Source organism: Kogia breviceps, chromosome 19 (assembly GCF_026419965.1).
Source record: "Kogia breviceps isolate mKogBre1 chromosome 19, mKogBre1 haplotype 1, whole genome shotgun sequence".
Classification (NCBI taxonomy): Eukaryota; Metazoa; Chordata; class Mammalia; order Artiodactyla; family Physeteridae; genus Kogia; species Kogia breviceps.
In genome coordinates this window covers 3,021,290-3,048,871 of record NC_081328.1, presented here as the reverse complement: position 1 = coordinate 3,048,871, position 27,582 = coordinate 3,021,290, and the positions used below count along the sequence as shown (strand labels likewise).

Here is a 27,582-nt window from a genome sequence, read left to right as displayed (position 1 = left end):
TATTACATCGATTGTCTTTCTCTGGCCCAGAAGCCTAGGAAATCGTCGGGAATTAAGGTTTGCAGGCAAACAAACGGTCTTCCAAGACAGGACGGCAGCACAGGTCAGTAAATACGATCCTTTAATAAGTAAGCGAATATAGATCCGCCCTCGTGTATGTGCGCGTGCGCGGCGCCCTGGTTCCGCCTTCCCTGGGGTGCATCACGCCTGGCCGAGGGCAGGGGCCCTAGCAGACGCCCACCAGCCGCCGGGTGCTGGGGAAGCTCCTGCGCATGGTCAAGCACTTCTCCTGGTCGATGTACAGGGAGTTGGCTTTGACCGCCAGGTCGTGCTCCAGGGTGGCTTTGGTGTGGACCAGCGACTGCAGCGTGTCCTCCGCGTCCCTCAGGCGCTGCTGCAGGGTCTGGATGGTGTCGTCCACCTCGTACACCTCGTTAACCAGGCTGCGTGGGGAAGAGGCACCGGTAGGTTAGCAGAAGTCACGCTGGTTATCAGCTCCACCCGCGCCGAGTGTGGTTTCTGAATTCCCACCGGTCACATCAACCTCAGAACTACTTCACGTTGCAAAGCCGCAAAGCAAACAGGACGACCCAAAAGGCACACCAAGGATACTTGGGGGACACCAGCAAGTTTTCATACATGCATTGCGCATACGCGTGAATATTAAACATTATAATATTTTTTTTAAAAGGTAAACTTTTAAACATTTGATTTTTTTTTTTTTTTTTTTTTTTGCGGTACGTGGGCCTCTCACTGTCGTGGCCTCTCCCGTCGTGGAGCACAGGCTCTGGACGCGCAGGCGCAGCGGCCACGGCTCACGGGCCCAGCCGCTCCGCGGCACGTGGGATCTTCCCGGACCGGGGCACGAACCCGCGTCCCCTGCATCGGCAGGCGGACCCTCAACCACTGCGCCACCAGCGAAGCCCTGATTTTTTTTTTTTAATAGTAAATATGGGAAAAATGGAAACAGCTCAATTGTCATGCATTTACTGTATCATTGAAAGTTGTTTATATAGTGAGGAAGAGGGGAACACCCAACTTTATTCAGTGGCTAGAATTCAGCCCAACCTGTTAACTACGGTGAGGGAGGGGTTAGTTAATGGGGCACTCCTCCAATTATAATGCCCCTCCCCCCAGCAATGCCCCTAGGTTCCAGAGTAAATATCAAAATGTCAAAAACCTAATGGAACATGAAAATGATAATTCATGAAATCAGCTACGTAAACCATGAAACAAGTTGCAGTTCTGATTGTGCCGCTGATGAAAAACATGACACATTTTTCAAGACAGAAAGGAAAAAAAGGCATCATTTCATGTAAAAAAATCTAGCATCTCCTTCTCAAATTATTTTAACTGATATCGTTTTCATTTTCATTTCTTTGATTATTAGTGAAACTTTCCTAAATGTCTGTGGGCATTTTGCAATTTTTCCGCGAATTGCCTCTTCCTGTCTTTTGCTCATTTTTCGACTGGGGTATTACTAATAAGATAATCTTAAACTTTGGCAAAAAGCTCTTTAAGTTTTAGGCATATTACATTTTTTTTTTTTTTTTTTTTTTTTGCGGTACGCGGGCCTCTCACTGTTGTGGCCTCTCCCGTTGCGGAGCACAGGCTCCGGACGCGCAGGCCCAGCGGCCACGGCTCACGGGCTCAGTTGCTCCGCGGCACGTGGGATCTTCCCGGACCGGGGCACGAACCCGTGTCCCCTGCATCGGCAGGCGGGCTCTCAACCACTGCGCCACCAGGGAAGCCCAGGCATATTACATTTTTTGTTGTTGTTGTTCTGTTAGGCTTGTGGCAAATGTTTTCCCTAATTTGTTTTTTACCTTTTAATTTAGCTTATATTTCATTATACATAAGATTTCAATTTTTAGTTAGCTAAATCTTTCTTTTTCTTTGTGATTTCTTCTGTTGTGTTTATATTTAGAAACTCTTTCTCCTCCCAAAGAGCAATTAAGCAAGGTCTCCTTTACCCTCTGATTTGGCCAATAATATCCAAGGGATGGGACCACGTGGTCAATCAAGAGAAAGAATACTAAACAGGTTATAAAAGACAACGATAATAACTTATCTATTGACTACCTTACTTCATATGTATACATACATATATATATACACATATATATAATTTTATATATATAGTCACGTTGAAACCACCAACTCCAAATTCATCAAATTTTGCCCAGTGATTCAGAGCTCAAGTTTTCTTTGTTGGGGATGTTCATTTATCAGCGGACTGCGGGGGAAGGGTGGGTGTGTGCATGAAATTAACTAAAATGTACCCTAACATAAAGAGAATAGTGACAGTGAACGAATAGGGGTGTGGACGTCGCTGGAGACGGAAAAGGATTTCACGATCATGGCAAAATATCCAGACCATGTGGAAATCATTATACCAAGGCCATTTTATAGCTTCACAGACTTTACCACTGGAAGATAAATGGCAGAGGTCATCAAGCCCAGCTTCCTTGTTCTACAGACAAGGAAACTGAGCCCCAGGGATTGATGAACTGCCCTCCCCACAGGCAGACGGCCTGCATGTGTTTATACACCGCTCACAGTTATCCGGGAAGCTAAGAAGGAAATCGGGAGTCTCAGCGGCCATAATAAGGAACTGGGTCCCATTTCCTGCCCCACCCACTCAGCTCCCAGAAGCGGAGACCTGGGAAGTTGGCCTCGGCACTGGACCCTTTGGGTGAGACCGTCTCATTTCTATTTGTCACCCCCACAGCGCAGGCCTCCCAGATAATACACAAGAGGCCCAGTTAAATTTGAATTTCAGATAAACAGGTATGTTTTTAGTGCAAGTATTTTTTTCACTGCGGTAAAATATAAACAACATAAAATTTACCATCTGAGCCATTTTTAAGTGTGCACTTTGGTGACATCGGGTGCCTTCACACGGCCACCACCACCCACAGAACTCTTTTCGTCCTGCAAAACGGCAGCTCTGTCCCCTTTCGACACTAACCCCTATTCCGCCCCCCGACCCCCATCGCCCGGAAACCACCGTTCTTCTTTCTGTCTCTATGAACCTGACCACACTAGTACCTCATACAAGTGGAATCGTCCAGTATTTGTCCTTCTGTGACTCGTTTGTTTCACTCAGCATAATGTCCTCAAGGTTCATCCACGTGGTAGCATGTGTCAGAATTTCCTTTCTTTTTAAGGCTGAATAATATTCACTACAAGTATTTTTACTTACCATAAGTGTTTTCCGTGTAAAGATGCCTTGCGGTATTGGGGATATACTAATACTAAAAAATTATTTGTCGTTTATCTGAGATTCGTATTTACCTGGCCGCTAATTTGCAAAATCTGGCAAACCTACCACAAGTACCAAAATAGTGCCAGGCCCAAAATTAGCTCTCACAGAATATTCATTTAAGATGGCACCAAAGCCACAACCTCTCTACTCAAAACCCTCGGCCCCCTGCTTGTCGTAAAGGACAAACTGTAAATGTATTTAAGGAGATGCACCAAACCAGCAGCTGCTGGTTGAGGTTGGGGGTGGGCGGGGGGGAGGAGAGGAGGGGGCAGAAAAGAGGCTCTTGTTTTTTACTTCATATGGATCTGTACTGTTTGAATTTCTTTTAAAATCAGAGCGTGTCTCTCTCTTACTTGCGAATTTAAACAAAGTGAAAAGTTTGACATAAAACGATAAAGGAACAATGTCTTCATTGTGTTATCTTGTACTGAGTATTATTATGAGAGACCAAGAGGAAACAACATACTTATGATAACCGACACCGTAGCCAGATGATGCAGGCAATACTTTTTTTTAAACATCTTTATTGGACTATAATTGCTTTACGATGGTGCGTTAGTTTCTGCTTTATAACAAAGTGGATCAGTTATACACATACATATGTTCCCATATCTCCTCCCTCTTGCGTCACCCTCCCTCCCACCCTCCCTGTCCCACCCCTCCAGGTGGTCACAAACGACGGAGCTGATCTCCCCGTGCTGTGCGGCCGCTTCCCACTAGCTAGCTATTTTACGTTTGGTAGTGTCTATATGTCCGTGGGCAGAACACTCTATGACATAAATCACAGCAAGATCCTTTCTGACCCACCTCCTAGAGAAATGGAAATAAAAACAAAAATAAACAAATGGGACCTAATGAAACTTAAAAGCTTTTGCACAGCAAAGGAAACCATAAACAAGACCAAAAGACAACCCTCAGAGTGGGAGAAAATAGTTGCAAGTGAAGCAACTGACAAAGGATTAATCTCCAAAATTTGCAAGCAGCTCCTGTAACAAAAAAAACAAAAACAAAAAACAAACCCAATCCAAAAACAGGCAATACTTTTTAAAAAAGAATTTGTTTTTGCCTTGGGGAAGGAAACTCAGAATACAATGTTCGTTGAAAAAGTCAGGATATAGAACTTTACATGCAGCGTGATCACAATTTTGTTAACGTGCCTGGTGGCAACCGTGGTTATCCGTCAACGGCAAGGAGAATGGACTATGATTTTTATTTTTTATTTCATTTTCTGATTTTCTATCACGAACAGATACAGCTCTTAAAGCCAGAAAGCAAACAATAAATAGTTTCCAAAAAGGAAACACAATATTGAGGGACTTGAACTCTCTTTGGCCTTGAACTCAGAGAGGTCACCTGAAGTGCCTCGGCTGGACCGACACCGCGGCCGGGCAAACATCACATCTCCATCCGAGGCCACGGCGGACAAATGAAGGGGGTCTGGAGACTCCCCAGGACCGCCCTGCAGGCCCACGTTCTGGACACACCCTCCCTGGTGGGTATGCCCGCCAGGGGCTCACCCACGCCGAGGTGGGGTGCAGAGCAGATGAATCGCCAGCACCCCAGGCCACCTGCCTGTCCCATCTCAGGCCATGGGGACGTCATCCTTGCGGATGCTGAAACCAAAGGTCTTCTGGTCGTTCCTGACCCCTCCCTCTTCCTCACACCCCTGCGTCCGTCTGTCCCTCAGTGTAAAGCTCCGTCGCGCCTGTCTCCGCGTGCCCCTGCGCCCTTCCTCTCCGCTCTGCAGGCAAGCCCTTGAACGTCCCTGCTCTGTGTCTGACCTCAGGGTCTCCACCCAGCCCACGATGCTCTTAGCCCACTCTACATGCCGCTAATTTACGCCATCCTCAAAGCCCGGCTGGACGGACCCTTCTTAGGGAAGTCCCTCCCTCAGCCCCGGGACTAGTTCGCGGCCCGACGCCGTGTGTTCCGAGAGCAGCAGCCCTTGTGTGGCCCTCGGGGTGCTTGTCGTGGCCCGTGCGCTACGTCTCCCTGCCGGCCATCGGGTCTGGGCAAGTGACATCCACAGCCCCTCCTGAAGTTGACAGGGGCACAGAAAATGCTTGAGGGATGGGGGCCAACTTCTGTGTGCTCGGAGCTGCAGCCCATCATGGGAGGTAGGAAGGTGATGAAGAGGAAACGCAGGGCGGAGGGAGCCACCTGCAGCCAGCCCGAGGTGGGGAGCACCGCAGAGCACCCCCAAAAGGCTCATGGATGCAATGACAAGCCGTGAAAACACACCCACGCCGTGCATCTCCTTTCATCTTAGAGCCTGAACTGTCTTCTTACTTCCAATGGGGGAGGGAAGGAATTAAACTGAAGTGTGGAAGTTTCCTCTGGCCTGAGATCTGTAAACACAGCATCTGAGAACTGAGCTAAAAGCGTATTTTGTTGTTGTTTAGGTCAGGCTGGATTTTAAAAGTAAGTTTCTCTTTTGAAGATCCCAGGGTATACAATACCACTAGCAAAGAAACAGACCTTCACGGAGGCTGTCGGACACGGCTGCTGATGGGATTTATGAGGGTGAGTTGTTTATAATCACACCGGCCTGCTTCTCGTCTCCCAGCCTTCCCTGAGCTGTTTTCACTGCTTCAAAAGGAACCCTGAACCCAAAGGTAGGGACGGAGCAGGGTGACGTGTGACAGCCAAACGTTAGTCTAGTGGAAAATTTATCTGTGAGGGCTCTTCTGAAAAAAGACACATTAAAATACCAATTTTTAAAAAAAGGAATTCCAGATACTTAGAATGCAGGCAGCTAACATCCTGGTTTCCCCATCGCTGCGTGAAGGCAGCTCAGAGATACTACACCTCCCTCAACTTTCGCCGTTAGAAATACGTTTCTCCTCCTCTTTCAAGGCCACGTTCCACTCTCTGTTTCCTTATTCTTGGCAGATGGCAGACAGCCGTTCTGCTGAAACCACTCATTTTGGGGGAAATTACAGAACTGAAAAACAGTTTGCATTCAAATACAAATAAAACTACCGTCGTCTGAAAAAAATATATCAAGATTAAGTAAAGCAGAGCCTGGTCTGGCCTCCCCTCAAGGATGCCAAGAACGTCTAGAATTGCTCTTGAAAGCACCCAATTTAGAAAAAGTTCAAATGCAAATCAAAGTCTTGAAATGCAAACAGCACTTTTTCTCTGTCCTCACTCCCCTGAGTCTATGGTCCTTATGTTTCCTTCATCTAGACAGCCAAGGGGTTGCTTTCAGAATGATCCGTTGAATAAGAAAAATAATCCCCTCCTCCCTCAATTAACAATCCTAAATTCCACTGCTGTTCCGCTAGGACCATATTTTTGGCAAGGATATTTTAACAAGAAATCTTTACGGAAACAAAAGTAGGTTTTGTCCTGAAGTCAGTAAAGGAGCAGAGGAAATAGACACACTGCAGGGTCGCCAGGAAGTAAAGGAAAAGCAAATTCTGTTTAGCCGTGAAGGGGGAGAAAAGAGGAAAAGTCATTCAGCTTCTCCGAAGCAGCTGTGAATGCCTCATTGTCTGATAACTGCAAAGTCAAATTCGACCACGACTCAAAACCCTTCTGAAAAGCAGCCCTGCGTTGGTCTGATGGCAGCCCGAACAATTTCTCTCGTTCTGTCTCTACTTTTTTTTTCCTTTAATACATTTATTTATTTACTTATTTTTGTCTGTGTTGAGTCTTCGTTGCTGCGCGCGGGCTTTCTCTAGTTGCGGTGAGCGGGGGCTACTCTTCGTTGCGGTGCGCGGGCTTCTCATTGTGGCGGCTTCTCTTGTTGCGGAGCACGGGCTCTAGGCGCGCGGGCATCAGTAGATGTGGCACGCGGGCTTCAGTAGATGTGGCACGCGGGCTTCAGTAGATGTGGCACGTGGGCTCTAGAGCGCAGGCTCAGTAGTTGTGGCTCGCGGGCTTAGCTGCTCCGCGGCATGTGGCATCTTCCTGGACCAGGGCTTGAACCCGTGTCCCCTGCAGTGGCAGGAGGATTCTTAACCACTGCGCCCACCAGGGAAGTCCCCCATCTCTACTTTTGATGACTCCGCAGACATTGTCAGAGCATGAAACTTCAGCTCAGCTTCTCCCAATAATATTTGCAAAAAACCACAATTCATGATCGAAGCTAACTGGCCAAATGGGTGTGATCCCACTACAGTTTCCTGTAATAAATAGATACTTCAGACTGGTTGCCTCCAGAGTGGCGGGCCGCTTCACCTCAATGATGGGCTGTGTGTGAGTAGGGGTTCTGTGGAACCCACTTGGAGAAACACGTGGCCTGGGTGACCTCCTCCATGGTGATGGCCCAGGCGAAAGCTCCACTAGGAGAAACGCAGCTACTGTGGGAGATGAAGGCCATTTGACTCTGTCCTTAGCATCCAACACAGACAATACGCGTGCTGTCCACGGAGGGTGTTTTGCGGTAACGTCTCCTCGGTGACCCTCCGTTTTATCCTCTGTGAGAGTGAGATGAGGTTACAGCACCTGCTTTGCTGACCCATCCCGTGTGGGCATTGAGAAGGCCAGATGAGCTTAGGTACAGGACGGGGGGGCGGGTGGCAAAGGCCCCATACGATGAAACATGGGGAAGCAGAAGCAAATTGCTGCTTTGCTTGAACGGAGCTCAGCAGGGAGGTGGGCAGGGATTCTAACTATGTCTCTCCTTCCTCCCAGCACTTGCCAGCTGGGTCTCCATCACTCAGCCCGCTCCTGCCTCCATTTACGTATTTGGAAATTGCAGATGATGCATAAGGGAAAGTTTGCAGGACAGTGCCCGACACGGAATAAGATCAATACAAGGCAACAGCTGCTGCGACTGTCGCCATCAGCACCTTTAGCATCATCTTCCTCATTCCTGGCCTCACAAAGACCACCCTTTCCTTCCCTGCAGGGAGTCCACAGCCTCACCCCGCCGCTTGTTCCTTGGGTAAGAGCTCAGAGTCGCTTTGTCCCTAGGATATAAGGGAATTCAGTCGTGGACCAGGCCGACTTCAAGGCTGGGGGCCCCTCCCACCGCTCCAGCTCAAGCGCTGCTGCTCCGTTCCTCCGGTTGCTATAGATTTGATTTGCTTCTGCACGAAGTGTTTCAAGACCTAAGCACAGCAATGATGAAATCCAGAAAGAGGCAGATAGGCAGGTACTGAGAAATTAGAAACGAAGCCAGAATGGGGGTGGGAGGGTGGCCAGTTCCATTCAAGCCCATCCTGAAAGGAATCTTGCAAGTTCAAATAAGAAGAATAAAATACACCTAGTGTCCAGAAGATGAAGTGTAGTGTCAGATCCCTCGCACCGTGTACACGTGGGAGATGCTTGATAATGACCAGCTGCTTTCAATTTCTACCAGGAACAGAACAAACTGAGATGAGCTGAAATGAGCCATCGGGGTTTAGGGGGTCCCGAGGATGCTCTTAACGATGCGAGCAGGAATAAAGCGCCCAAAGAAGCGCATGAGAGCAACGGTGAGAGCACACAGATGGGGTGGCGGGAGTTGGTACCCGCAGGCCCTTTTCCCGTGAGTCAGGGGCACTCGGACACACACGGCGGCCACAACCTCTGTACTGTTTCCAAGACAGGGGATCTGGACACTCCGGACACTCCAGGGAAGTGCAAAGGCGCCCGACGCCACCTCCACCCCCTGAATGCGGCTAGATGTTAACACTCTCCTTGTGTGTAGTGCTGATGTCATTTCCTTTTTGTTTTAGTCGTGGTAAAATAGACGTAACACGGAATTTACCATCTCAGCTCTCAAGTTCCTGGCATTAAGCACCTTCACAAACTCGGCAGCCATCACCGCCTTCCGCCTCGAGAACTTTGTATCATCCCAAACCGAAACTCCGGGCTGTGAAACACTAACCCCATTACTGACGCTTTAAAGAAGGCTCTAGCACCATGGCCACCGCCAGGCCGCCCCGCATCCCCGTGTGCTGGCGCACGAGCCTCAGGAGCCCCGAGCGGCCGGCGGCCCGGGGGTTTCCCCAGAGGAGCCCGAGCTGGCCCTGAGGGCGCCCCCCTCCCCGTCACCGCGACCCCCACCCAGTCCTCCCCCACTCACCGCAGCTGAGCCACGTCTCTGCAGAGCTCTGTGTTGGGCCTCCGCGTACGCTCATCCAGCCTGGTCTGCGCCACCTTCAGGAAGGCAGACTTGTCCCTGATGGCCTTCTTGAGGGCTTCGATGGTCATCTCCATCTGGAAAATCTCCTGCAGGGTCTGTACCGGGAGAAGCAAGCGCCCGAGGCTTTGGTGCCGTGCCCTCAACGACCTGCCCCCCGACCCGTGCAGCTGTGGCCGGGCCTCCCCCTCTGATGGGGAGGAGGATTGTCTGAGGGCCTCCTCCTACCAGCCCCAGCCCGGGACCCGCAGTGGGAGGTACGGCACCTGCTCTCACCCTTTGGAGAGCATCTCCTCCCGACTCCGCGTGCGAGCACTTGGGCCACAGAAATGGGTGAATGCCGCCAAGTCCGAGCTCGCTTGCTCCTTCTCCCTCAGCTCACCGGCTGTTGGATATTTACTGATACACATTTGCATGTGACTCCGAGCAAGGAGCTTCACGGGTCCCCGCTTCCCTCCCACATCGGTGCATCCTTGCTTCTCTGTCTTCCTGCTGCCTCTCCTGACTAATCTCAGAGAGGTTTTCCTGCTAGGGGAGGATTTGCCTTGAAGCAAACCAAGAACAAGCTTTGGGGTGTCTCACTTGCAAGGCAGGAGCACTGATCATCTGGTAATCCCAATTTTACATTCTTCTCTCCTTACAGAAGGTCCCCCCGTTACCGAAACCTGAATGCCTCCCTGGTTCGTCTTCCTCTTCTGACAAGCAAGCCCCCTTCTTGTGCTCTGAAAACCCTGCCTTCTCCTTCGCCTACGACCTTGACCTCTGCGCCCCCATGTCTCCACACCCCCCCATTAGTCCCCTCTTCTTCAGCCGCTTTCCTGTGGCCTGGAGGTGCGCCCCAACCGGCACCCAAATTCCTTTGAACCCTCGTGCCTTCCCCGCCACGCTCTCATCCAATCCCACTGGGTCCTCGCTGGCTGGTACCTTCCCAGCCTCTCCTCAAGTTCACAGCCACGTGGACTCAGCAATGGCCTTGCCTACTCCCTCCACAGGCCACCCACCTAACCTCCCAGAGGCCCCCGTATCCTGTCTCTGGCCCTGGTTGCTCTGGTGAGGCCACGCGTTCAAAGTCAACGATGAGGCCTCTCCGGAGTGTCCCTCCCCTTGAAACCCTCACCTTGCTTACTTCTCTGGCCAACTGCTATCCTAATCCCTGACTTTATCTCTAACTCCTTCTCCTCACTCCAGTGCAAGGTGCTGCCCTTGACCCCTTCTCTGCTACCTCCTCTCTCCCTGCAGAGACCTCCCGTAACCACACAGCTTCAGCACTTGTGAAAGCCAGGAACTCTTTCACTTAACTCTGTCAGTTAAGCTTTGCCCTCTCTTCCAAGCTTTCAACCGCCTGCTGAAAATCATTACACTGTTCTATCACCAAGGCCACCCTCAAGGGCTCCCCGCCCCACGAAGCCACCCCCATCTCTCACCACTGGAAGGAACTGCTCCTTGTGTCAAACAAACGGAACCTTTTCTCTGCAGCTCCAAAGGGTTCTTTCTGCACTTTTCTGACAGAACTTGTCATTTTCTACGTACGTGTCTTGTCTCACACAAGACACCAGATGGCGGGGTCAGTGAGTCGTCACGTGTGTACACCCAAAAGCCCCTGGCACAGCACCTTGAATCTAGCTGTTAGGAGGTGAGTTCTATCCTCCTCAACCCCCCAAAATCCATATGTTGAAGTCCTAACCCCCAGACCTCGGAATGTGATTGTATTTGAAGGTAGAGCCTTTAAAGAGCTAATGAAGTTCTTTAATGAGGTCATTAGTGTTGGTCCTAATCCAATCTGACTGGTGTCCTTATAAAGAGGGACTAGGAGACAGACAGGCATGGAGGAAAGACCACGTGATGATGTGGGAGAAGGCGCCCTTCTACAAGCCTAGGGGAGAGGCCTCGGGAGAAAGCAACGCCACTGATAGCTTGATCTCAGACTTCAGCCTCCAGGACTGTGAGAAAATAAATTTCTGTTGTTTAAGCCCCCCAGTCTGTAGGGCTTTGTTATGGCAGCCAGAGCAAACTAATACAGTAGTAAACCAAACTTTGTTGAACAAAGGGACTCCATCGTGTCAGCCTTCTATCGATAAAAGGCCTTTAGATGGCCCCTCACTGCCCAGGGGACGCCTTCCCTTCAGTGACTTCCACGGTCTGGCTCCACCTTCCTTTCCAAGCTTCTCTCTCTAGGGACACACACCGTCTGTGCCAGCCAGACGGGTCTCTCGACAGACCTGACTCAGCCTCTGATTGGCTATACCTCCCGAGGCTCTTTGCTCACGACGACGTCGCTCCCCCTGAATGTTTGCTCCTGCCTCCAAACTCCCAGAACGACTCCCGTATTGGCTATCTGGCAACCATGATTTGCCATTTTCGACTGTTTTTCATCGCGCATGAGCTTTTCACATTACGCGCACCTTCTCCACAGATACAAGCTTCCTGGGACAAAAACTACGTTTTATGCTTCTCTCTCCCCTTCACTGGATGTAGAAGCTGTCTGACCCAACCGATGTGTATCGCCCAAAGAAGAGACCATGAGAAGGAAAGGTAAATTACCGCCGCCTGGGAAAACACAGCGCCCTCAACAGGATAATATCTCCTGAGAGCAGCAGAGCCAACATGGTAAAGTTCTTAAAAAGAGAAATGAAACTACTCAATGTTCTGCAATAACCCATATCGGGAAAGAATCTGAAGAAGAATGAATATGTGTATATGGATAACTGAACCACTACAGCTGAAACTAACACAACATGATAAATCAACTATACCCCAATACAAAATAAAAATTAAATTAAGAAACAAAACCAAAAAACTATAGCCAGCATAATCCACAGAAATAATAAGAACTCCAAGACCGACACTAAAAAAAGCAAGAGCACCTCGTTTATCTTGAAACTGAGGAATTGGGCCTAAATCTTTCATCTTATTGCCCTTATAAAACACTTCTACTTAAAGCACTTTAAAAAGTTCAATATCAGAAACATTTTGAACCCCTTAATAGTTTCCTGTATTTGGTCTTGTATTCCAGGAAAAAAAGGCCTGAAATAATTTAACAGAAAACATCCCTACCATATGTTCTAATAATAAATTCACTTCCTAGTTACATACTGTGATTCATTAAACGTTAATGATAATATTTTTGTTTCTATTAAATACTAGGGACCTTTCACGACACAGTGCATTCTTTGTGTTCCCATTTCCAATTCATGTTGGATTCCAACTTCGTGTTGGCACCTGGCTACCTGGCTATAAACTAGATGTGGCGCCGTGTACCGGTTTGCATTTTTCTTAGTCTGTATGGCCAAGAAGTCGTGTGCCTTACGGTGGAGATTTGTGGTCTCAGGGCCCCCCCGCTCTATCTATCCGGGTCAGCTGCGGGGGGCCTCCCAGTGCTTGGCTTACCTTTGCGAGGTGAATCTGAATCTTATTTTTAGCATCTGCAGTCCCAGCAATGCGGCTGGTGAAAGCCAGGTTCACTTTGTTGAACTGATTCCACAACTCGCTGGCTGTCACCGCCAGGAGGTTCTGGATGTCGTCTCTTCGTTTCGCAGAGGCAGCTCGCTCGCTCTGGGAGCGAAGAATATTGTCGTCGGTAAATTTGGCCCAGGACTCGGGCACTGAGACCCTGAAGGAAAAAGAAATGGACCCAGTCAACGGCAACAATGAGGAATCAGCCTAGATTTTCTGTAGGCAACCGTTCATCCTGAGAAAGAAAAAAACCCCAAATCACTTGGTCCTGGTTTTACCGCATGAGGTGTAGACATCAGAGCAGAGCTTCTTTTAAACTTCTCTTAATTTCTCCTTGTTTGACTGCTTGCCCTGTGTAAATCCGCAGCATAAGTTAAGTCCTCTGCCAATGTGCAGGGGCGGGGGAAGGGACTGGTGAAGGGTATGATTATGTCCGTTCATTAGAAACGTGTCTCACCGGCCCCATAAGCGTTACGAAAAGATATTCGACCTCAGGACTAATCGAGGTGGTGCTAATGAAAACAACAGCATACTAACAACCCTTTGTCAGAATAACAAAGAATGAAGAGAATGATAATTTTCTGGTGAACATGTTTAGAAAAAGGTTCTCTCATCCTGCAGGTAGGAGAGTTCAATTGGTACGGCCATGCTGGAGAGCAAATGTGTATCACTCAGAAATTCCACTGTAGGAAGTGTTTTTATTGAAATCGGATTGACATAGAACATTATATTAGTTTCAGGCGTGCAACAGAATGATTTGATTTATGGATACATTGCAAAATGGTCACCACAGTAAGTCTAGCTAACAACATCCACCATCACACACAGTTACAAACGTTTTTTCTTGAATGAGAATTTTCAAGATCTACTGTCTTAGCAACTTTCAAATACGCAATAGAGTATCGTTAACCAGTCACCGTGCTGTATTTTATATTCCCCAGGACCAAAAATACAGCCCGTGCCTCCTGAATTGGCACATCGTCACTGTGCAGGGGCCACGCTAATCTCTGCCTCAATCCACTTCAGAAACGGATCCTACGGAAATAACCCAAAGATGTATACGTAAGGAGATTCTTTTTTAGCAAAGTTCATGCCAATCCCTGAAACACTGGAAACACCCTAAAATGTCCCAGAGTAGAGAAAAATTTGAGTAAGTTATGGTACCTTTGAACAAAGTAATCCATACAGCATGCAAACTCATGCCGTAGAAGAATATTTTCACAAACCATGTTTTTGACATATCCAGAAGTGACAAATCAGACAAGGCTATACAAACAGTATATGTGTAATACCAGTCTTTAAAAATATAAACCGAGATCTACATGAGTGGAAGAATTCTGGAAGACCTGACAGTAAATTGTTAACATTAGGCCTCTCGGTGTGGTTTCTTTGCTCGATGCTGTAACAGGACATCAGATGAGACTCTTACTGTCGATTAAGGTGTTAGCTCAGGCCATGATGACCAAAGATAACATCCTGTCTGCTCCATACGCTGACAGCCTGTAAGAGACGGCTAAGAGTTCATGCTGGAAATAGGTGAGGCCCTTTACGGAGGACCAAGTGGTCAGAGTGTGTGTGGTTCGATCCCAGCCCAGCCCACCCACCACGTCAACCCCAGAAGGAGAAAAGGAAGATGCTTCCTGCCCTCCTCAAATGAAGTAAGAGGCACTTCATGGGGACCACTTAGCACCTAGGGTCTGAATCTGATTCACACCTGAAGAGTCTGAACGACAAAGTTGGTACCCATGGCCGCTCCTATTGCAGGAGAGCTAAGAGGGTGGCTGCTTTGGGGTGACCAGCCCCGAAGGGAGCTTTAAAGGGAGTCCCTTTAAAAGCGGGGTGGGGGGGGCCATGAGTGTGGTCACGGTTACATAGGCATAGAAATTTGTTAAAACTCATCAAAATGTACACTAACGCCACATGCATTTTAGCATAGGTGAATTTCACCTCAATCAAGTTGATTTTTGTTAACGTTCTATGCCACTACTTTCCAAAGAGATGTGAAAGCGACAGGACCATTTTTATAAGATGGTAAAAGAAAGATAACACGGTTATCAAGACGCAGAAAGACAGGCCCTCTCATAGAGAAAAGAGCATCAACCCAAGATCGTATCCAGGGGCCTGGCAAAGAAACCATGGACCCGGCAGCTCTGGAAGTAAATTATTCAACATTCAGCTGTTTTTCAGCTTGTACTTCCCACCCCCGGCCCAAGCACTTCCGGGACATCCGATACACTGGTAACATTTTATCTTCTTTGTGCTGAACTGTGTTTTCTAGGTTTTTCTGCCTCGAGCAGGTGCTATTTTCACAGTTAGAAGTATAAACAATGGATATTCTTCTACAAAAGGTTACAGGATGCAAGTGTCCGCAGAACACCGTGCTTACTGACGCCCTGCCCATAGCAGGTGCCTCTTACCTTTCCGCATCCTCCCAGGATCTCCGATTTACCTGTGCACTGCATCCTTCTGAAGGGAGAGAGAACGCATCAGGTGACAGGGAAATCACAGAGGCGGCGCGCGGCTACTCACATGGCAGACACCCGCTCCACTCCGCGGAAGCAGCTGACGCCGTCCGACGTGTTCCGCAGGTGGTGGCATTTATCGTCGATGCGGTAAGCTGCCTGCTTGTCGCTCAGGTCCTTCTCCAGCTCGTGCTGGGAAGCTCTGTTGGCTCTAAAACACAGAGGGGAGACGGAGCTTCAGGCTAAGGGAACAATGTCACAGGAGGAAGCATGACGGCCCTTCGGCGTGGGGACCCACCTCCATCCCCCACGCGCACCCGTGGCTGCTCTCTGGGTCTCTCCTCCTTCCTTCCCACGATGTCCAACTTGTCCATTAAAAGCAGCTTCCCCTGGAGCTGTCCCTACACGTGGGCGACGAGAGCCCTGCCCACACTGTCCCTTCCATGGGCATGAGACGTGCAGACACACAGAAATTGGTATCTGGAGCTCCCCCAGGCTGGGGCCCACCTTCCTAGCTCCCAAACCGCTCCAGACCGGACACTGGTTTGGAGCAATCTGTCCCCATCTGTGCCTCCCTTTCCTTCTTCCTTTTCCTCAGCTACATCCTAACCCCTCTCTCCTCCATTCCTAGGGTGCAATTCCCTGAGAAGTTAGGAGGAATTCACAGCCAGCCTCCCTCCAGCCGTAAATGACCTCACTTTGCAGTTGTGTGCCAGGCCCGGAGGTCGAAACCGAGGGTCCAGATGGACCCCCAGCAGGGGTGGGCGTGTGGAAGGAGGCCAGGAATTGGCAGCCCCCAGGCTCCTGCTCCCTCCAGAACCCTCCTGGGAAGGAGGAGGACTTGGTGAGCTCTGAGATGCCTGGCGCCCCTGCCCTGCCATGCAGAGAGAGGACCCGGCAGGCAGCTCGGTCCCAAAGAGACAGGCCGCTGGGGCGGGCGTGGGTGACAGGGGAGCCACGTCTTGACTTGTGGCATAGTCCATCCCACATATCATTACAGAGTGTCTACTCTGTGCCAGGATGCACCGCGGACAAAGCAACCGTCTCTTCCCCAGAGGAGCTCACGTGCTACAGGGGAGGCGACAGCCAGTCCCCATAAGGAATAAGTAAATCCTGTGGTCTGTCAGCAGAACGCTGCAGAAAACAAAGCAGGAAAAAGGGGGCCAGGAATGTGAGCGATGATTCTAAACCGGATGGTCAGGGCAGGACTCTCCTCAAGGAGGTGATACCAAGACTTGAAGAGGGAGAACCAGGCCTCGCTGCCCATTGGGATGCGTCAGGCTTTCGTCTGAGTGGAATGAGAGACCGCCGACTTACAGTCTTAAAGGGTCACTCTGGTGTGGGGTTAGGAACGGACTGCAGGGGACAGAGAGAGCCCATGAGCAGACCAGGTGAGGCGAACCAGGTGTGAGAGATGGTGGCAGCTTGGACCAACGGGGCAGCAGTGAAGGAGGTGAGACGTGCTCAGATTCTGGAGATGCTTTAAAGGTGGAACCAGGACTTATATACACGACCCAGTGTAAAACAGATAGCTAGTGGGAGGCGGCCGCATAGCACGGGGAGATCAGCTCGGTGCTCTGTGACCACCTAGAGGGGTGGGACAGGGAGGGAGATGCAAGAGGGAGGGGAGATGGGGATATATGTATACGTACAGCTGATTCACTTTGTTATACAGCAGCAACTAACACACCATTGTAAAGCAATTATACTCCAATAAAGATGTTAAAAAATAAATAAATAAATAAAGAGCACAGGCTCTGGAGCCAAAAAAAATAAGAGCCAAAGTTGAGTCATTGGAATAGCAGGATTCCATCAGCAGAGGTGGGCAAATCTGTGGGTGGGTTAGAGGGCTGGGGGAGAAGGCAGCAGGCCTTGCTTTACATTTGAGTGTCCATTAAACATCCAAGCGGAGGTACCAAGTGGGTTGTTGCAATTGGGGAGAACGGTCTGGGCTAGAAATAAAAATCGGGCAATCGCATGCAGAGAGCATCTGAAAAAGCCAGAGAACCGGATGATCCTAGCTAGTTCTCTATTTCCGGCGCCCAAAAGAGGTCTTGGCATAGAGGAGCCACCCAGGAAGGCCTGTGTGGAACTGAAGGGGCAAATTCTCTTTAACTTGGCCTGTGCCTTCAGGTAAGTCACTTGACCTGCCAAAGCTTTTTGTTTTGTTGTTTGTAAAGTGCAAGTGAGGGTAGCAGCACACAGGTCATCTGCATTTTGTGAATTCTAAATCAGCGTGTGTGTGCAGAGGACGAAAGGAGAGGAAGCTGCATCCCTGCTGCTTCAGAGTTCAGGTTGCTGGCTTGAAACTCTGGGACTCTTAGGTCTTTCTCGGCTGTGGTCTGGGACCAAGATGCTCTCCAGGCTTCCTCTCGTGGGCTGACACCCTTGACCCCCTCTGACCTGACCTCAGAGCCTCCCTTACAAAGGCCTTCTATCCATCCACCCTCTCAGAGCCCAAGATGGGAGAGATCTAGGCCTCCACGTTGGTTTCTAATGAGATTCCACTCTCAGCTGAGATCCAAGCCCATCTCATGTTCCTTCCTTAATTGTTCCTTCAGGACAAGCGCAGCTGAAAACTGTCTTCCCGTCACCTTTGCTGGACTGAGCCCAGTAACCATGTTAGAGATCCTGGCTCCCACAGACCCTGGACAGACCAGCCCAGGAAAGGCGGTGGACATTTGGCCCACCGTGGATTAAAAAGCAAAGGACATGGAAGATAGACAGCAGATTTTAGATTTTACCAAAAAAAAAAATGAGCATAAGGAACTGGACCAGAAGAAAACAGAACAATCATTGGAACCACCCTGAACTGTTTCTGCAATTTCCAGGGAGCAGAAACCAGAAATTAATATCGGAAGCGGCAGTGGGTCATCCTTAGCCAATCCTCAGCTATCCTCGCCGATTTCTGAATTAAGGAGCCCTTCCACTCACAGCTTGAGAGAGATCTCAGACATCTGGACCTCACCGACCTTCACAGCCTCAATCCTGATGGTCAGCTGACTGAGTGAGAGGAACCACCACCTTTAACACGACTATTCCTTTGGCTGCTACATCACACGCTGCCCCTGACAACATCGGTATAGGCAGAACCATCGTTTCCTCTGTGTGACACACTCACACTACTTCTTTCCATGGCCGTCCCCAGATGAACCTTGACCTTTCTAGCCCTATAAGGCGACAGGCTCGGCCAATATTCTTTCTATGCTGACAGCTGTTATCATTGCTTCAAACCCTCCTTTGAGTACTATTCTTTGCCTCTAACCTCACTATAAATATTAAGTACCTACTGTCTACTATTGCCAAGAGAAAAAGAATCTGTATTCTGCTAGAGAGTGGGATGGGTGAATAATTACAGTGCGATGGATGCAGTGAATGCAGTGGAGACCGAGGACCATGTACCAGGGTTGCCGAGAAACCAGAGAAGGCTGAGTTTTTAAGGAGAAGTGGAAAGTAAATATGAAAGTGCCACAGTTCATCGCTTTTCCAGCTGTCGGGCTGCATGTGTGCAAGTCTATCCCTTACCAAAGAATAAAAATCTTTTGAGTTAAAAGTAACCTTAGCCACAGTTCAAGGTAGGATAAAAATCCTTTCTGGGGCTTCCCTGGTGGCGCAGTGGTTGAGAGTCCGCCTGTTGATGCAGGGGACGCGGGTTCGGGCCCCGGTCTGGGGGGATCCCACGTGCCGCGGAGCGGCTGGGCCCGTGAGCCGTGGCCGCTGAGCCTGCGCGTCCGGAGCCTGCGCTCCGCAACGGGAGAGGCCACAGCGGTGAGAGGCCCGCGTACTGCCAAAAAAAACCCACTCCTTTCTGAAGTATTGCAAAAATTATTTCTTTAAATAAAAATTTGAAGTAAGTACCCCCAAATACTCACTTACCTTCTAAATAAAAATGTGTATGTGTATGCAGATGTGTGTCCATGTAAGAGAAATCCTTACATAAGAAGCTAACAGAAATCTGATTGGGAAGAGTGGAAGTACAGTTTCATGATAGAGTTTCAACCGTATAGAGAGGTAAAAGCTCTTACGCCAGTTGGGCAATGGCCTTGTCCAAATGCAGCTTCATCCTTTCTTGACAACAGAGAATAATATCAACCTCCTAATCAAGTGAAAAAAAAAAAGCCACATTAATGTTCTGATATCGAACATAACATTCAGAGTCAACAATGTAACAAAACATTGATGAAGGAAAACTTTGTTTCTGGGAAAATCGTGAAGTAAAACAAGAATTGTATACCCACTGATTTACCTATACACCCCCATGATATTGCTGTCTTAATAGAAGACCGAGATTCACCCTTGACAGGGCTTTAGGGAAATACATTATGGAACAAGTTGGGACAGGGGTAACATTTTAGGAGTTTTCTTTATTTTTTATCTCTGGTCTTTAATTGAATCAGTCAGTCAATCAATCGATCAAATTCTGGTGATACGCAAGGTTGAATTTAATGCATGGCTTCTATACTAAGTATTCTTCCAAGAAGAGTGAATCTGGAAGGGAAAAGGACAGCCTAAAAGGCAGCTCTCTCAGGCAGTGCACGTGACCTCCAAAAGACCCAGCTTTTTGTTCCAAACGGAGGCCAACCTCCACCCTAGGAGGCCAGCTCTGCCCCTGTCCTGCCTCTGCCCTGCAGCCCAGCTGCTAGACTCAGATAAAATCTGCACTATCCATGCCACTCTGCTTGACCGCGCCCATGGCATTTTGGTGCTGCTAGGATGTATATATTGTTACAGAGATTTTGTAGATTTTGTGTGGTAGCAGAGATTTTTTAAATACTCTGAAATTCAGATTCACATTACAAAATTTAGGAACCCAAAATAGCACCTAGAAGACATTTAAAAAGTGCACATAACTATCGCTGCCACTTTTTCAAGTGAAAAATGATCATACCATCATACTGAACACCGAACATGAAACTTCAACACTTTCCCATGACATAAAACTATACTGTGATGAACAAACTCAAAAATATTTAGACACCACCTAAGGGGATGCCTTTTTTCAAGGTTTTGAGAAGTACAACCAAGTTGCCCTCCAGAAAACTTGTACCCATCTACAACAATAAATGAGTGTGAGTTTCCTCACCTGACACACCCAGTAGACACTATGATTCCTCTCAATCTTTGCCAACGTGAAAGACCACGCCCCAATAAAAGCACACTTGTTCAGATTTGCAGGTTAATATTGTGACTGGGCATTTGTTCATGATTTGACTTTCTTCTCTTGTGAACCACCTGTTCATGTGCTTGTCTACCTTTTCTGTTATGTTTTTCTTATTTATAAATATTCTTGTATTTAAAATTCAACCCTTTCCCATCATATGACACATATATATATTTATATTTTTTTACCAGTTTGGCCCTTGCCTTTATATTTTGTGTGTGGTGTTTTTGATATACAGACATTTATGGTTTCTATGACATCAAACTATCAAATGTTCCCTTTGGGTCTCTGCCCTTGTTCATTTGATTTTAGAGTCCTCTTCATTCCAGTGTTAATTATTACTCAACTATATAGTCTTCTTACTCTTTTATTGTTCAATTGGTTAACATAAAAATATTATGCCTAGAGTTTATTTCAGTGATAACCCTCCTGCCTGATTCTTTGATACTCTGAATGCTTGGAGTAAATGAAAAACTAAATTCCCATGACATGTTATCAAGTCCCCCGCTGCCCTTACAGGCAGCAAGGATTACTCACACATTCTCACTGTAGGTTGTGCATGTCTTTGATTTTTTGTTGTTGTTCGGTCTTCATCTTTCTCTATGGCTTGGTGTGTGTGTGACCATTCCATGGAGGTGTTGGCCAAGGATACATGGAATACTGCTTAGAAAATACTACTTGAAACACAAAATCCCAGTGAGCTCTTATGCTCTGTGTACACAATTCACACAGAGGGAATTCCTGGAACTTTCAGTGGAAAAAATTACGTTTAATGAGACTCTTGCTGTAAAAAAAAACCCTTCAACACTAATTTTTATATTTGAATTTAAATAATGTCATATGGTGAACATCATAGTTGGAAGCAGAAGGTTTCCTGGGAATAGGGAATGCCTGAAACCAAAGACTTTTGTAACTGTCCCCAAAGCTAAGCTACCTACTGATCCGCACTCACACACGGGGCTGGTCTGGAAACGCCTGCAGGAAGTGACTGCAGGGCAAGGGCCTTATTCCCTCAATCGCCCGTGAGAAGAAAGTTTGCCGGAAGGTGGTGGGTACAGACAGAGGGCAGAAGTGTGAGAAGAGCCCAGGTGTAATCAGACCAATAGCTGCCACCTGACACCCAGGGAAGTCAAGGTCACGGCAGAAAACCCAAGAACCACACACTAGGAGCCTGGCAAGTGGTGCCACCCCTTCTGGATCCTGAACTTGGGGAGGAAAAATAGACCCCAAGGATAAAAGGGTGGTATAGTGACTTCTCTGAGTTTCTCAGAGTCTCAGTGGCCAAAATGAATACATTGAGGCTTAAGATGGAAAGAGAACAAGGAATCACATCCAAGCATTTGAAGAAACTTGAATTGATCCTACTATCTGAGCAGGCGAAACCTCTGCAAAGCATCTCTTAACGGTTCTCCTCTTGGGAGCTGTGGTCTTGGGATGGGGTGGCGGAGCGCGGAGGTAGAATAGAGACTTCACAGCCTTTGGCGTGCCCTCACCTCAAGCAAACCGCCCCCTGTTGCCTCACCGCCCCTGGGTCTTGGGTGGAATAGCGGTTAAAGACGTGCTCTGGCATCAGATAGCCCAGCTCCAATGCTACCTTTGCAAATGCTGGGAGCAAAGACAAGTTATAAACAAACGGTAATAACACCTGCCTTTCTAGGCTGTGGGGTAGGTAATTATGTGCCTCGCAGATGGTAAGCTCTCACTAAAGGGACTTATAATGCGACGTGAGTCCTAAAGTATGATTTAGAACTTAATCCTCACGTGCGACGTGGGCTCCACCCTCTTCTTGGCTGACGAATACTGGCCAGGTCACAAGAACCCTGAGTTCTGACCACACACATGGATGTGTGCGAACTCTCGGCTATACCCTGAACTGTGGATATACAATCATTTCTGGGACCTCATTGTTAAACCCAGACCCTGCTTCCTGTGGTTCTATGTATCCACAGATACATGCAAACTTAAAGGCTTAACGGAGCCTTTTAAAGTTTGGGGTAAGTGGGTAAACTATCACACTCTTTACAGGTAGAATAGGCTACTGAAATCACACTTCAAAAATCAAACTATGAGTTCAAATGGAATCTGGATAATGGCAAATGTCACCTATAGGAGCAAGCACTCCATTTCTATAGACAGTGTGTTTTGATGACGACATTCTCAAATTCTCATGCATCCCTGAGTTTGGGAAGCAGCGGTGTTTCCTTAAAGATGTGCATTCTCACTATTTGCTCCTGAGTCATTTGAAGTTGACCCATCACCCGGCTGGTTGTGAGGGGCCTGGGGTCCTACAAGCCATTTAGAGGCGTAAATCCCAGACGGGGAAGGCGTTTCTTGCTACCGGTGGTGAGAATCCACCCAGACGTTCTTTGCATGTATCAGGGTTCTATTCGATACTGTCTCAGAGAGAACCCTCTTAGAATGGAGTCACAGAACCAGTAACAGTGCCACCAATAGGAAGGGGAAGGCAGAAGGCATCAGGGTCAAAGAAAAGTTCACTTCTAAGCTTCATGAATGTGAACCAAAAAATGAGTCACCAACGTACATACGTTTGGCACTTGGGGATGCAGAATGAACGCTTAATAGAGTATCCGGGCTAAAAAAAAAGGAGACACTGGGAAGGCTCCCAGGTACCTAAGGGCTGAAACCTTAAGGAATGGCAGAGATCTTGTGGGAGAGAGCCTAGGAGGTAAAGGTCAGAGAACTCAGAACAAAACCATCTTTAATTGGTGGAAGGTGGGAGAGAGCCTAGTGGGAGGCCCAGCACCCTAGACCAGATGTAACTATAAGCTCCCGGATGGCTTATCAAAAGCTGTCCAAATGCGTATACCCTTTGATGCGCAGATTACAGTTTTGGAAACGTATCCTAAGGACATAATCAGAAATACATACAGTTATCAATACAATGCATGTGTGGAGGCAGGGGCCACATGGGAACCTCTGGACCTTCGCCTCAATTTGGCTGTGAACCTAAAAATGCTCTAAAACATTGTCTTCTACAAAAACACAGCACTGCCTTTCCACATCTATATTTAAGAATAAACATCACTGGGCATTTATCCAACAAAAAAAGCACTATTCAAATGCATAGATACAGTATAATTCTAATCTGGAAGATATGTCTGTGTGTCTTTAAGTTGGGTGGTATCTACCTAAGTATGATCATTAAAAAGACTGAAATACTCTAACATTAATAGTCATTTCTGTCTAATTGAACTTAGGTGATTTTTTATCTTTATCCTTTACTGCACTTTTCAAATTCTCTCAATAAATATCTATTACTTTCATAAACCCCCCAAAATGTATCTTTTCTAAAAAATAAAATAAACAACAAAGTCCTCCTGTATAGCACAGGAAACTATATTCAGTATCTTGTAATCAACCATAATGGAAAAGAATATGAAAAAGAATATACATATTTATATATGTATCACTGAATCACTTTGCTGCACACCAGAAACTAACACAACATTGTAAATCAACTATACTTCAATAAAAAATAAAATAAAATGTATCTTTTCTGAATGCCATAAATATCTGATACTATAACTCCTTACTGTGTCTTTACATGACATCATTTTTTGTTTCTATACATTAAACGCACGTTTGCAATGAGGTTTCTTGTTATTGAAGGGTTTGCCCCATATTTACCATCAGCAACTCTGTTTCCACTTCATCATGAACTAGATCGATTCCCATTCTCTTCTCTCGATGAAACAGACATTCCCGAGCTACCTACAGATACACAAATCATGAAAAACACGAATACAAACTGACTAAAGTCAGTGACTAGCACTTCTAATAACTTGTTTCTCAAACAAGGCAATAGACGCTCTCAATACCAACTTTTCAAGCCATTTTGCTGGAAATCAAACAAGAAACTCATTGTGACAACTCAGTGAATCCCTGCTGCTAGTGAAAAGGTAAAGAGTTTGAAAACAATTCCTAATTTGGAAAGTTGACAAACTGAAGCAGGTGGCATCTACTTAATCCCCACAAATCAGCATCTGAGAAAACGATTTGGCATCAATTCCCTCTAGAGAAATAGTTCAATAACCCAAATCACAGTCTTCAAGATCTTATTTCCAAATATTTTCTACTGAGAAGAGTGAGGAAGAAACCAATGATTATTTAAAGACCTCAAAATATTTGTGTGGCCAAAACTCCAGGTGATTATTGTTAAAGTACCATTTATTGTTTTCCTAATTATAAAAATAATATGCTTTATCCATTAAAGAGAAAAAGTAGGGAGAAGTCAAAAATGAGTTACCCATACTCCTATCAGTTTTGTTTGTTTTTAACAGAAGTTACAATGCCCTCGTAATTTTATGCTTTTTAGGATTGATGTTAAGTAGTAGACTTGAAATAGTCTTTGAGACAAAGTACAGTAATGACTCCAATGGAAAACAGCTTAGATAGCCAACAACTAAATTATGCATGAAATAACATTATGTAAATGTTAAAATACTTTTTCCAAAGAGTATTTCATGACATGGGATGACTATAATGTTAAATTTTTTAAAGCATAAAATATAATAGTATGTACACTGTAATCTGGATATGATGTCATTGGACAAAATCTTGGAGTGAATCTCTAATTTTTTAATAGTATAATGTACACTGACTAGAAGATGAATTAATGGGTTGAAGGGAACTCTGATTGTTTTAATGGGTATCACGAAATTGCTTTCCAGGAAGTTTCTACTCATCCATAGTCTACTAGCAATATCCGAAGTGTCCGTCTTCTGCACTTTTGCCAACCCTACACATTATCAGTTTTCATCTTTGCAAATTTGATAGGCCAAAGATGGTTACTTCATTGACTTAGTTTGCATTTTTATTATTGCGTTTTAATATTTTTGTCTTATATACAGTTGATCGTCAGTATGTCCTCTTTTGGGCTGTATCTGTTCATGGGACTAATTCTCACTTTAATTGGGATCTTCTGATGCGGTGTTGATTGCAAACGTTTCAACACACAAGGTATCTGGACAAAAAGTGCAGAAAGGTATTTAAATTTTGCCCATCTCATTGAAAGCAGTCATCACTGAAAGGAGTGTCAAGGGAAGAAATGGAATCTCCTCTGGAAATTAAGTGAAAGGTAAGGGGCTGTCATTTTAAGTGTTCATTAAAGTAAGTGGTGGGTGGGGTGGGATGGGATGTATTGTAGAATAGACCAGGAATCCTCAAAATGATCCCGAGCTCAGAGAAAGTATGGAAGGGCTTCTGATCCCCAAAAACAATTCATGGTGAGTTCTTTTAAAAGAATATCATGAGCGTCCTGTCGACCTTCCTCGGGATTTCTGTGGTCATGTGCATTTGTGTGCACTTGTGTTTAGTGGGGAGGAGGGGGACAGTAAGAAGCTACGGTGTGCAGGGGTCTCCAGCAAACCCCCCCAAACAACTAGACCTCTAGCTCTTCGATTCTCTAATCTCTTCTACTATGGATGCCATAAAAAAAAATTTAAAAGACCTATTGAAAATGCTTATCACCAGGAAAATGAGTCACACAAACATGGAGAAAAATAGCGTTCGCTTTGCCCGTTCACATATACACAGCTTCTAAAATAATCTGCATCACGTGGACACCTTCACATACAGAGTGTCTTTTTCCAACGGTGGTGGATAGAATGGGGTCGGGGGCCCATCGCACACTCAGAGGATTAAAGGTAATTTGATCTCCATTCAGAAGCCTGGTCAGAGGCCAGCAACCACCTGAAAGGCTGCCTCTAGGACCAAAGCTGGCTTCACTTCTATCCCATTTCTCTATTTAACCAAACTCATTCCATTCCCAAGAAGCTCTAATTTGATCATTTCACCGTGCCTGAAGTGGAATCATAACATACATGCAGAAGGCATTTCATGACACAGACTAAAAGAACAGTTTTTTTTTCCTCTCAAACAACGTTTATGGTACTCCAGGGACAGCCTATTTAAGAGATGGGAAGATGGCATTTTCACCATAAAATACCGTGTGTCTTGAGAGTGTCGCTTTAATTAGCCTCCTTTGCTTTGCATGCAGAATTCTCTCTACTTTTTTTTTTCTTTCTTGGCTGCACCACTGGGCTTGAGGGATCTTAGTTCCCCAACCAGGGATTGAACCTGCGCCCTCAGCAGTGAAAGCACTGGGTCCTAACCGCTGGACCGCCAGGGAATTCCAGAATTCTTTCTACTTAAATGGTTGCTCGGTATAATGTGAGAAAAATGGCAATGGTTTTATCATCACTGAAACCCGGTACAGATTTATTGACAAGGGCTTGGCTTCTACAGGTGAAGCGAAATATGATTCAATAGATAAATAACCTCAAAAATTCAACGACTGGGTTATAATCATGAAAATGCACTGTCCTTTTCATAAGGTCTTATAGTTACCTGAAGAGGGGCTTCTGTCTCCATCAAAGCCCTCTCCAGTTTTTTCTTAACATCGCTTAGTTCATTTGTCTCTCCAATCATTGCATCCAACTCATGAATGATTTCAGATTTCCAAAATCCTATGTCGTTGACTCGTTCTCCCAGATTGTGGGTGGAGTCTGCCTGGGTTTTTCTCGTTTGCTGATATTTGTCTTGAATCAAGCGAGATGTATCTACCCTCAGTCTCTCTGAATTGTGTCGGGAAGTGTTGGATTCTTGAAAGTTGGTTAAGTTGGACCTGTGCCAATCATCGGGAGTGTATCTGGTGAAGAGCGTGGTTCCGTTGGAAACAAAGGGAGGTATGGTGCTCTCGGACACCCTCTGAGATCTGGTGCAGTACGGGGCCAAGGCTGGCGAGTTGGAGGCTGCTTTGTAGTACGTGCTTGGTCTCCAAGGCAGGCTCAGACTATGGGTCAGATTGCAGTGGGGGAAGCAGTCCCTATAGCTTGAGGCCATGGCACTGATGGCTGGTAGGAAGTTGGCTGGTGTTGGTCTAGGGTGGGCATAAGTTGCCGCTAAAGTAGAACCTAGAAGCTCCATGATGCTCAAGCACTATTTGTAAATCTCTCCTGCTTAAAAGGTGGGGGAAAGGGGGGCAGCAAAAATAGACAGTCACATAAATTAACGTTGGTGAAAACTCACAGATAAAAGGCTACATCTGACTTACTATAAGCAGCAGTGCTAACACATTAGAAATTTGTTTTAATGTGATAACCACCTTTACTTGTGATAACATATTCTGCATTTTTTTCAT

At 46.7% G+C, this 27,582-nt stretch overlaps 1 protein-coding gene across 1 annotated transcript; it reads right to left on the bottom strand.

The window, feature by feature from the left end:
* On the bottom strand, positions 1 to 27,368 carry TEKT3 (tektin 3). The gene is made up of 7 exons (XM_059048491.2): positions 26,790 to 27,368; positions 24,069 to 24,152; positions 19,285 to 19,355; positions 15,327 to 15,470; positions 12,732 to 12,954; positions 9,288 to 9,442; positions 1 to 443 (listed from the first exon to the last, which is right to left on the bottom strand). The coding sequence occupies exons 1-7, from the start codon at positions 27,366 to 27,368 to the stop codon at positions 227 to 229; spliced, it is 1,473 nt and encodes a 490-aa protein (XP_058904474.1). The 3' UTR covers positions 1 to 226.
* Positions 27,369 to 27,582: the final 214 nt, after the last annotated feature.

Bases quoted from the DNA above. Each gene is read 5' to 3' on its own strand.
- TEKT3 (XM_059048491.2), bottom strand. From the start codon at position 27,368: ATGGAGCTTCTAGGTTCTACTTTAGCGGCAACTTATGCCCACCCTAGA. The intron at 9,443-12,731 runs GTAAGCCAAGCA...CTCCCGGTACAG, and splicing joins TTCAGATTCACCTCGCAAAG to ACCCTGCAGGAGATTTTCCA. The intron at 444-9,287 runs GTGAGTGGGGGA...TTCCCCACGCAG, and splicing joins AGAGACGTGGCTCAGCTGCG to CCTGGTTAACGAGGTGTACG.